General features: G+C 45.6%; 1 protein-coding gene across 2 annotated transcripts in view; it reads left to right on the top strand.

Annotated features, from left to right (window-relative positions):
• The window catches only part of VSIG10 (V-set and immunoglobulin domain containing 10), a 36651-nt gene that overhangs the window by 17568 nt on the left and 7886 nt on the right, over positions 1 to 11197 (top strand). For both annotated transcript variants that reach the window (XM_024758663.1, XM_024758664.1), the window contains exons 3-5: positions 1272 to 1574; positions 3269 to 3529; positions 10027 to 10320. In XM_024758663.1, coding sequence (XP_024614431.1) covers positions 1272 to 1574; positions 3269 to 3529; positions 10027 to 10320 — 858 coding nt within the window. The remainder of the gene's footprint in view (positions 1 to 1271; positions 1575 to 3268; positions 3530 to 10026; positions 10321 to 11197) is intronic.

The following is an 11197-nucleotide window of genomic DNA, read 5'->3' on the forward strand; positions in this document are numbered from 1 at the left end:
GATCTGGCAAAGCCTTTCCTCCCCCTAATAATTTATCCCCTGGGCATATTTTTGTCCAGAATTCTTCAGTCATAGATTTATCCCTTTGGCCAAGCATTGCCCTTTCTGGACTCTTCTTAAGAGGAAGTCTCTGGTGGAGGCAACACACTACAGGACTTTAGTATATATAGGATCAAAGAGGATCTTAGATGCACTGGGTACCAATCGTGGGACGGCCTTTCTGGCACTGTTCTGAGTGCTGTATGATACTAATTCATTTAATTGTCATGACAACTCCATAAAGTGGGTTCTAGCATCACCCCCATTTTACAGATGAGGAAATGGAGGCTTAAGAGAAGTTAAATACTTTGCCCAAAGTCACACAGCTAGTAAGTGGAGTTAAAAATTGGGGCTGGAACCAATATTTCTTGTCTTTCAGTGTGAAATTGTGCCAGGGGTCCCCAAGACCACCCCCAGCTTCACTGATTCTCTAGGAGAACTCACAGGACAATGAGGACCACGCTCCCAAGAGTCCTCTCCCAGTGCAGTCACATGGGACACGCTTAATTCCTCCAGCAACAAGTTGTGGCAACACGTGTGGAATATCTACCAGGGACGCTCGTTAGAGACTCCAGCGCCCTAGGTTTTTACTGGGGCTTGTCACATAGGCATCCTCTGCCTAGCACATACCAAAATTCCAGACTCTCAGAAGGAAAGCAGGTGCTCAGCATAAGCCACACTGTTTGTACAAACAGTTTAGGCCTGGTGAACCCCACTCTTACCAGTTCTGGGAACGGTGGGAACCGCCCGGAAATCCAAGCTCCTAGTTGCCAGCCCAGGCCAACCTTGCAGGCAGGCCTTTCTAAGGAAAGCACTCAGGCCTGCTACGTTAACTCTTTTTTTTTCTTTTGTGGGATCTTAGTTCCCCAACCAGGGATTGAACCCAGGCCCTTGGCAGTGAGAGTGCAGAATCCTAACCACTGGACCACCAGGGAAGTCCTGCTATATTAACTCTTTAAGGCACAGATATCCTTTCCACTCATCTGTGTTTTTGAAAAGGGGCGATTTGCATTTTCCGTCTTCTGTAAGGATTGATCCCCTCAGTAAATCTCACGGAATTGCTCAGGAGTAAATTAAAGCATGGCTAAGGGCACTTGGCAGTGTTTGTCACACAGTAAGTGGTTGATATTGTCATCCTCACTGGCTGCTTCCTGATTATCTCTGTGTCTCTTAGAGCTGGTAAGGGGCTCCAGTTAACTCTACGCCTTCCCCACCCGCTCTGTCGTTCCCAGGAGGCCCCTATCAGGTTGAGGTCAACATCTCCAGCACCGGCAGGCTCCCCAACGGCACGCTGTATGCGGCCAAGGGCTCCCGGGTGGATTTCTGCTGCAGCAGCAGCTCCTGGCCTCCGCCCATGGTTGAGTGGTGGTTCCGGGCCCCGGATTCTAGCACCGAGCCCTTCGGAAACAACCTGACGGCCAGCTGCTTCACGCTGTTACTGATGTCACAGAACCTCCAAGGGAACTACAGCTGTTTGGCCACAAACATGCTCGGCGGGAGACATCGAAAGGTGACCACCGAGCTCCTGGTCTACTGTGCGTAAGAAGTGCTCCCCTCCCCCACTCCTTCACCTTGACCCTTCGTGAACTGTGTGTTCGTGCCTCCCCTTTGTATACAAAGACTTACCTGATGCACAGGTTCTGACATGCTTCTGCAGCTCCCTCGACACACACGTACACGTGTCAAAGAGAGTGTTGCCTCTTCTGGAAGCTCACTGCTAACTAGGAGTACAGGAGAGTCCCTGTGAGTCATAGAGGGGAATTAATGCCAGGTCTAAAGTTTTTTTTTAATTGAGGTGAAAGTATATAACATAACATTAACCGTTTGAAGATGTACAGTTCAGTGGCATTGAGTCTATCCACAGTGTTGTGCAACCATCACGTTTATCTAGTTCCAAAACATTTTCATCACCCCAAATTGGAAACCCCATATCCGTGAAGCAGTCACTCCCATACCCTCTTCCCCCAGCCCCTGGCAACGACCAGTCTATGTTCTATCTCTATGGATTTGCCTATTCTGGACATATCATATCAATGGAATCATACCCCATATGACCTTTGGGGACTGGCATCTTTCCCTTAGCATCATGTTTTCAAGGTTCATCTTGTTGTAGCTTGTGTCAGTACTTGCTTTCATTTCTTGGCCTAAGAGTATCTATTGTATGGTTCTACCACAATTTGTTTATCCATTCATCTGCTGTCACGCTCTCCATGAACACAGGCCCTCTAGCGCTGTTAAGAACCAATAGTTCATGAACCTTTATTTTTCAGGTGAAGAAACAACAACCCAATGCACCTATGCACACATTTAGTGGAGGAAAACCACTGTAGAAATAAACACAGGGTGCACTCCTAATCCATGCTAACCAAAGGGAGCATGCGAACGACAATTAGCGGGGAGGGCAATGACACACTTACTTTATACGTTATTCAGAGCCTTTGTAAGTCTCAATGCTGTCTATCATAAATGACATTTATCGTATATAAAGTCATATGTGCTTGTTGTAGGAAACAGATGAGAAGAAAGAAGAAAATAATCACTTGTACTCTAACCATCATTTTGGTATATTTCCAATAATTTTTCTTTTACATGCCACATATCTACAAATTAAGATCCAAATTTCTATTTATATGTATTATATAAAATATATAAAGGTATATGACATACATAATATATATACTATCTACATACATATATAATATATATTATTTTATATATAATTATGAACACATAGGTTACAACAGGTTTGTAATTTGTTAAATTTTTATATATTCTTTTAAGTGGTACTTGCACATAGCAAAAAAAAGGTGTGTGTTGAGGTTTGGGGATGAATAAATCTCCCTCTTCCTGCAACTCCCTCTAGGGACCAGCAGCGCCCAGTAGAACTTTCTGTGATGATGGAAATGTTCTCTTCTGTATGGTCTAATAGCTACCATGTGTGATGACTAGGAAATGTGAGTAGTCTGATGGAGGAAATAAATTTGTAATTAAATTAATGAAAATTTAAATAGCCACACGTGGCTAGTGAGAAATGCAAATCTCTTCCAAGATTTAACACCCAGCCGAGGAAACCCAACTTGTGTCAGGCACTAATTTATGCTAGGAGCTATCTCAAAGTACACTAACTGGGGTTGACGTTTCTCTGATACCCTGGTTCTGTAACCCATAAGGTCAGCCCAGTGGCTCATCTTAGTCTGTGATTAAGGCCACGTCCTCTGGTGTTTTGCAGCGCCCCCTCCGTCAGCCCCTCAGTGCTGGGCAGAGCTGTCGCCAGGATTGTTCACGCTGCAGCTCAGCTGTCGCTGGGCCGGAGGATACCCAGACCCAGACCTCCTGTGGACAGAAGAGCCAGGAGGTGTGGTTATGGGGATGTCAAAGCTGGGGGTTGAGATGCTGAACCAGCCCCAGCTGTTGGACGGCAAGAAGTTCAAGTGTGTCGGGAGCCACATAGTGGGGCCGGAGTTGGGAGCCAGCTGTGTGGTACAGATCAGTAAGTCTGCTTTGCCTTGTCCTGGGGTTCTGGGGTCCACTCACCTTCCTCTTTTCTGGGACAACCCTTTGAAAGAAGGTCTGGGAGAGAAATCCCAGGGTGTTGGAGTGAACTGAATTCCTTCCATTTCTTCCTTCCTTTTGCTTTTTTTTTTAAATTGAAGTATATTGGATTTACAATATTGTTTTAATTTCTGCAGCAGAGTGATTCAGTTACACACACACACACAAATATATGTATACATACATTCTTTTTTATATTCTTTTTCACTCTGGTTTATCACAGGATATTGAGTATAGTCCCCTGTGCTATACAGTAGGACCTTGTTGTTTATCCATTCTATATATACTAGTTTGCATCTGCTAACCCCAAATGCCCTCTTCATCCGTTCCTTTCAAACTTTAAAGATGCTTAATGAAACTTCTTGGTTGTAGTCCAAACTGGTTTTCCCTTGCGGTTTCTAAGTACCGAAGATGGAGCAGTGAACAAGACAGACAAGGTTCATTTACTAGTTATCTCCTGTTATGGAACAAATTACCCCAGAACTTAATGGCTTCAAACAACAGTCATTATCTCACGATTTCTGTGGGCCAGGAATTCATAGAGGGCAAGGTGCTGGCATCTTGATTTAGAACTTCAGACTTTCCGAACTGTGAGAATAAACATCTGTTGTTTTAAGCCACCCCGTTTGTGGTACTTTGTTACAGCAGCCTCAGGAAACCAATGCAATGAGTAAGCCAGGGCCAGAGCGTGTTGGGTTGTGTTGGCCCTGGTGAGGTTGTCCTCACAGTTTATGAGGGTAATCCTCAGAGGTGCAGCTGTGGAGAGCTGACATGCTGAGAAGTGAGCCCTGCTGTGTCAGCAGGTGCTTGTTTTCCCAGGCAAGTGGCATTCAGATGGTTCACCCTTCTCACTAACTCATTCAGCACACTGCTTCCGGGTGTCCCCTCTGTGTCAGGTACCATACCTGGCCTTGGGCAACAGAAGGGACCAAGACTCTCTTTCTGCCCTAGGACAGGGCTTGGTAAACTATGCCTCATGGGCCAAATCCGACCCAATTGGTTTGGGGACCATTTTTTAAAAATGAGATTTAAGTCACATAATATAAACGTCACTATTTTTTTTATTTTTTGGCCGCACCGTGCAGCCTGTGGGATCTTAGTTCCCCGACCAGGGATCGAACCTGCGCCCTCGGCAGTGAAAGCTCAGAGTCCTAACCACTGGACCGCCAGGGAATTCCCTAAAATTCACTATTTTAGAGTTTATAATTCATTGTTTTTTTTTTTAGTATGTTCACAATGTTATACTACCATCACCATTCTAATCCAGAATATTTCCATCACCCCCAAAAGAAACCCTAGCAGTCACTCTCTCATTTCCCAGTATCTCCACCAACATCGAGTGTTATTAATTTTTTAGTTTTTTCCTGTTTGCTAGTTGGGATATGGCATGTTGTTTTCATTGATCATGGTGGAGTTGATAATTTTCATATGCGCACTGACTTCCTATATATTGTCTGTGAATTATCTGTTCATATTTTGTCCATTTTTCTATTGGCTTGTTCATCTTTTCTTATTATTCCATAAGAGTCAGTTAATTTCATAGAACTGTCATGCACGTTATAGATATTTTTCTGGCATATTTGGCTCCTAAACCACATTTCTGCTAGTGATGAGCAGTTTCTGATTTTGAAAATTTCACCTCTGTCAGTCCTGCTCTTTTTTTTTTTTTTTTTTTGCGGTACGCGGGCCTCTCACTGTTGTGGCCTCTCCCGTTGTGGAGCGCAGGCTCAGCGGCCATGGCTCACGGGCCCAGCCGCTCCACGGCATGTGGGATCCTCCCAGACCGGGGCACGAACCAGTGTCCCCTGCCTCAGCAGGCAGACTCCCAACCACTACGCCACCAGGGAAGCCCTTTTTTTAATAAATATTCATTTATTTATTTATTTGGCTGCACAGGGTCTTAGTTGTAGCATGCAGGATCTATTGATAGTTGCTTGACCAGGGATCGAACCCTGGCCCCCTACATTGGGAGCACGGAGTCTTAACCACTGGACCACCAGCGAAGTCCCCTCTCAGTCCTGTTCTTTTAGGTTTCTGCGCTCAGAAGGTCTTTGACTCTTTCTTATTAACTTACTCTTTGTAATCCTCACAGTAGCCTGCAAATTAGAATGATTGGTAAGTTGCAGATGATAACATGTGTGAACTGATTTACCCAAGATCAGTTGGCTCGTAAGTGACGGAGCCAAAACATAGCCAGGCTGGGCTGACCCCAGCGCCCTTGCTTTTATCCAGGTAGTGCTGACTGCTTTCCTGGTGACCTTCCACACATGATCTAGCAAATCTTTTTGGGTAGGATTTAGGTGCTCAGCATGGTTCCAGGTACTGTGGAGGAATACAGAGTCTTTGCCTTTAAAGGACTTAAACTTCACTTGGAGAGAGAAGTCTGGCCAATGTGGAGCAGGAAATGACAATATCACAAATACAACTGACCCTTGAACACCGCAGGTTTGAATTGCGCGGTTCCGCGTACACGTGAATTTTTTTCAATAAATGTTGTATCTGTATTTTCACTTAACAGATCTTTAAATTAACTCACTGTGGGGAAAAGTTTGTGTCTGATTAGAGATCATAGGATATAGAATCAAAAGAACTAGGGTTTGAGTCCTGATTCTATCCAAACTGTTTCAGCTTCCTGTCCTTGGGCGAGTCATTTATCAATTCCTTTGCTTCTGAGGCAGAGAGAGCAGGACGTGGATTTTTAGATTTCTCGCAGGTTGGTCCCCCAACCCCCATGTTGTTCAAGGGTCAACTGCGATGGTGACATTAACATTTACTGAGTGCAGATAGAGTGCAGGTGCCAAGTGTTTTGCACACAGTATCTCGTTCAGTCCTCAATCACCCTGTGAGCTGAGAGCTCGTATTATCCCTCAGAATTAGTTTCCTGGAGCTGCTGTAACAAAGTATCACGAACTTGGTGGCTTAAAACAACAGCCATTTATTCTCTCTCAGTTCTGGAGGCTAGAAGTTTGAAATCAAGGTGTTGGCAGGGCCGTGCTCCCATCAGAGTCTTCATGGGAGAATCCTTCCTGGCCTCTTCCAGCTCCTCACGGCTCTATATGTTCCTTGGCTTGTGGCTGCATCACTTTGGTCTCTGCATCCGTTTTCACGTGACCTTGCCCTCTGTGTGTATGTCTCCCTGTGGCCTCTCTTCTTCTTATAAGATACCAGTCCTTGGAGTTAGGGCCCACCCTCAATCCAGGATGATTTCATCTTGAGATCCTTACCTTAACTAGTTACATCTGCAAAGACCCCATTTCCGAATAAGATCACGTTCTGGGGTTCTAGGTGGACATGAATTTGGGGAGGATGCTCCATTTTACCGATGGTGAAACAGAGGCAGCCGACTTGCCCAGACTGCAAATAGAAAGCAGTATACACACTCAGAGTGGTACATAATGAGGATGTCTGAAGTGTGTTATGGACAGTAAGTCCCGGGAAGTGAATAAATGATGGACCGATGCTGAGAGAGGGTGAAATTAGCAGAGGCAGCTGGTGGGGTTGTGTTATTTCGCCCTTACCCTTCCATTTTATTTGCAGATCTTGCCTAAGTCTTTATTCCTGTGACCCCTGAGACTTGACCAATAATTTGAATCTAAATCTGTGCTCAGGGTTAAGAAATGTGTCTGGAGAAGGGAGGTGACCAGAAGTTTTCCCAATTCCAGGAGCACAGGAAGCAAGCACAGAGCCTGGACCCTTCTCGGACTCTGATGCCGTCCAGTTCTCCCCGCCTCCCTCTTGGGCACTCGAACCTGGGTGTGCATACAAGTCACCTGGGGGGGGCTGGTTAAAATGCAGGTTCTGACTCTCTTGGTCTGGGTTGGACCCAATATCTGCATTTCTAATTGCCTCCAGGAAGTGCTGATGCTGCTGGTCCGAAGACCACACCTTGAGTAGCAAGGCCCTTGCAGGCGAGGGGTGTCTGGATCATTCCACTTGAAAGGACTAGTACAACCCTGAAGTGTAATGCTAATGTCCACCTCAGGGATCCAGGGCAGTGTAGCCCCCAAGCTGATGAAAAGTGATGCTTTTGGGGAATTCTGCTGCCCAGATCTATCTATCTATCTACCTTTTTTTCTTTCTTTCATTTCTTTTCCTTCCTTCCTTCCTTTCTTTCTCTCTCTCGCTCCCTCCCTCCCTCCCTCTCTCTCTCTTTCTCTTTCTTCCTCCCTCCCTCCCTCCCTCTCTCTCTCTTTCTCTCTTTCTTCCTCCCTCCCTCCCTCCCTCTCTCTCTCTTTCTCTCTTTCTTCCTCCCTCCCTCCCCTTCCTTCCTTCTTTCCCTCTCTCTCTCTCTCTCCCTCCCTCCCTCCTTCCCTCTCTCTCTCTTTCTTTCTTTCCTTCAGTTGTGCCACACAGTTTGTGGGATCTTAGTTTCCCGACCAGGGATTGAACCTGGGCCACCTGGCAGTGAAAGCACCAAGTCCTAACCACTGGACGGCCAGGGAACTCCCCAGATCTCTCTTTATATGGTGTGTAGCCTCTAAACTGAAGACGCCAACTCAGCCTACGATAAGCTGCGGTGTTACTGTTACAGAGCCCCACCCCAGCATGTGGTCCGCCTCTTGCAGATCTGTGAGGGCCCAGCAGCACCTGCCCCACCCCTGACGTAGTATCCCTTTAAGTGAAACTCGTTGAATTTATAGGTGCCACACTAGCTGGATGGTGACACAGCTGTCTGAGGGGTGAGTGCTGTGTCTGGCAAAAGTACATGATGTTTGTTTGGGGTTCAGGGGAGGTGCACTGGGGGAATTGTTTGTTTTGCTTTTAATAAAGGAGGAGGGGGCCATTTATCAAACTTTGGTTTGGGACCCCCAAATACAGCCATACTGATGAGGCTTGTCACTGCTGCTGGCTTTGTGACCCTAAAGGAAATTCTGGTTAACCATAAAGCGGGGAAGGAGTGATTTAGCAACATGGGGGGAATCTGACAGTTGATCCAAGAAGGAGTGTCGGCAGGTGAGTTTTCTGAGCAAAACCAGGTTTGGGGTATTCTCTTCTGTTAACCTAACCTAGAGAGAGAGGCTTCTGGGTTGTTCCACCCCCACCCCCTTGCCCCTTCCCCCTTCCGCAGATGCCAGCAGTGAAACCCTAGTTTCTCTCTTGGAACAACGGCCAAGGGGAAGCGTGTAGTTTCACTCTCCAGGGCAGGAACCCAACATGCTGCTCTGTATCCCTCAGCTGCTGAAAATATGGATTTCATAAATCCTCCCAAGATGAATTTGCTACCCTTCCCAAGAGGGTGTGCATTTTGGGAAAAAGCTTCTGTTGCAAAGGATATAAGTAGATCGCCATAGTAGACCTCATAGCTCCCTGTGTCCCACTTAAATCAGACCCCAAGGCCACAGGGACGCCACATTCTGAGTTTTCTAGGACAGACCTGTGCTAGACAGAAGAATGGCCCCCAAAAGATGTCCACATCCTAATCCCCAGAACCTGTGATAATGTTACCTTACATGGTAGAGGGACTTTGCATCTGTGATTAAGAATTTTGAGATGGGGAGAGTGTCCTGGGTTATCTGGGTGGGCCCAGTGTGATCCCAAGGGTCCTTATAAGAGGGAGGCAGGAGGGTCACATGCAGTAGTGAGAAGTGATGACAGATGCAAGAGGTAGGAGTAATTCAAGGAAGGGACTACAAGCCAAGGAATGCAGGTGGCTCCTTTCTAGAAGCTGAGAAAACAAGGAAATGGATTCTCACCTAGAGCCTCCAAAAGGGACCAGCTCTGCCGACACCTTGATTTTAGTTCTGCAAGATTATTTCGGACTTCTGACCTCCAGAACTGTAAAAGGATAAATTTGTGTTGTTTTAACTGCTAAGTTTGTGCAATTTGTTACAGCAGCAACAGGAAACTAATACAGCTGCCTTCTGTCCCCTGGAACACCCTTGTCAGGCTGTGTGCCCATATCTTATCTCATCAGTATGGTTATTATACATAGAAGCTTACAGCATAAGAAGTAAGGAGATGTGGACCACAAAAGCGTGACTCCTTGGGTTCCATTCTTACATAGAGTGACCAACTCATCTTGGTTTGCCCGGGACTTCACCAGTTTTAGCACTGAAAGCCCCCAGGTCCTGGGAACCCCCTCAGCCTTGCGCAAACCAGGACATTTGTTCCCCGTAAATCCTAGCTGCTCACTTATTTAGTCATGTGACTTTGAGCAAGTTACTTAACTTTCTCTGTGCCACAGTTTCCCCATCTGCAAAATGGGGATAACAAGATTGTTGTGAGAATTATTAATTAATTGGGTTAATAAGTAGAATGGTGCCTAGCCCATTGAGTGTTCAGCAGATATTATCTTTTATTATTATATGAGACCAGGTGCAGTACAGAAGTTTCTGGAGTTGCTTTGTTTGGAAGAAGTAATGTTCTTGAAATTCTCAGACCACCGATTGAATCTCCTTCAACGTTTGTCTTTCTTTACCTTCTTCTGATGGTCAGGGAGCCCCTCCCTTCTCTCTGAGCCCATGAAGACTTGTTTCGTGGGAGGCAATGTGACGCTCACCTGCGAAGTGTCTGGAGCCTACCCCCCAGCCAAGATCCTGTGGCTGAGCAACCTCACCCAGCCGGAGGTCGTCATCCAGCCCAGCAGCCACTACCTCATCACCCAGAGTGGCCAGAGCTCCACCCTCACCATCCGCAACTGCTCCCAGGACCTGGACGAGGGCTACTATGTCTGCCGGGCTGAGAACCCCGTGGGGGTGAGGGAGGTGGACATCTGGTTGAGCGTGAAAGGTGAGTGAAGTGGCCCCGGAGGAGGAGGAGGGCCGAGAGCTTCAGAGGACCTGGCATCATCATGGGGACAGCTTGGTGCCTCCCTACATGTGGGTCACTGCCATCTGGGAGAAGGCCTGTCTGCTTCCCTGTGGCTTGACAAGGTGGATGGGAAAATTATTGTCCAGTCCTAAATCTCTAACACTTGCATAGGGATAAAAAAGTTATTTAATATCTGTTACATCCTAAAGGAAAAAATATATATATTAAAATAAAATACATACATGTATAAAATAGATATAATTTATATATATATAAAATGTAAGCTGAGAAACATAATAGCAAAATGAACACCCAGGAAACTAACATCCCACTTAAGATACAGAACAGTGCCAACACTGCTGGAATTACCTGCAGAGAGTGTGGCTAGTGTGGCCAGCTAAGAAAACAGGATGCTCACTTAAATTTGTATTTCAGAAAAACAAATAATAATTTTTTTTTTAATGTACGTCCCCAGAATTGCTTGGGACATACTTATTCTAAAAAAAATATTCATTGTTTATCTGAAATCCAAATTTAAGTGAGCACACAGTATTTTATCTGGCAACCCTACCTGTAGGCCCGTTTCCAGGCTTATCCTGGGCCTTCTGAAAAAGGTGACCACTATCCTGAGTTTCTTGTTTTATTTAAGAAAAAATATGCTGCATACGTACACATTTCTACATAATATATTGTTTGTTTTAGAGTTTTGAAAAATGGTTGTTACAAGTGTAGTCTTTTGTAATTTGCCTTTTTTATCCCACATTTTGTTTCCAGAATTTATTCATGCTGATGTGTATAATTATACTTTGTACCTCTGTACTGCTGTATAATTTTCCATTGTATCATTTCTCCACAA

Source organism: Neophocaena asiaeorientalis, unplaced genomic scaffold (genome assembly GCF_003031525.2).
Source record: "Neophocaena asiaeorientalis asiaeorientalis breed wild unplaced genomic scaffold, Neophocaena_asiaeorientalis_V1.1 scaffold77, whole genome shotgun sequence".
In the NCBI taxonomy this organism is placed as follows: Eukaryota; Metazoa; Chordata; class Mammalia; order Artiodactyla; family Phocoenidae; genus Neophocaena; species Neophocaena asiaeorientalis.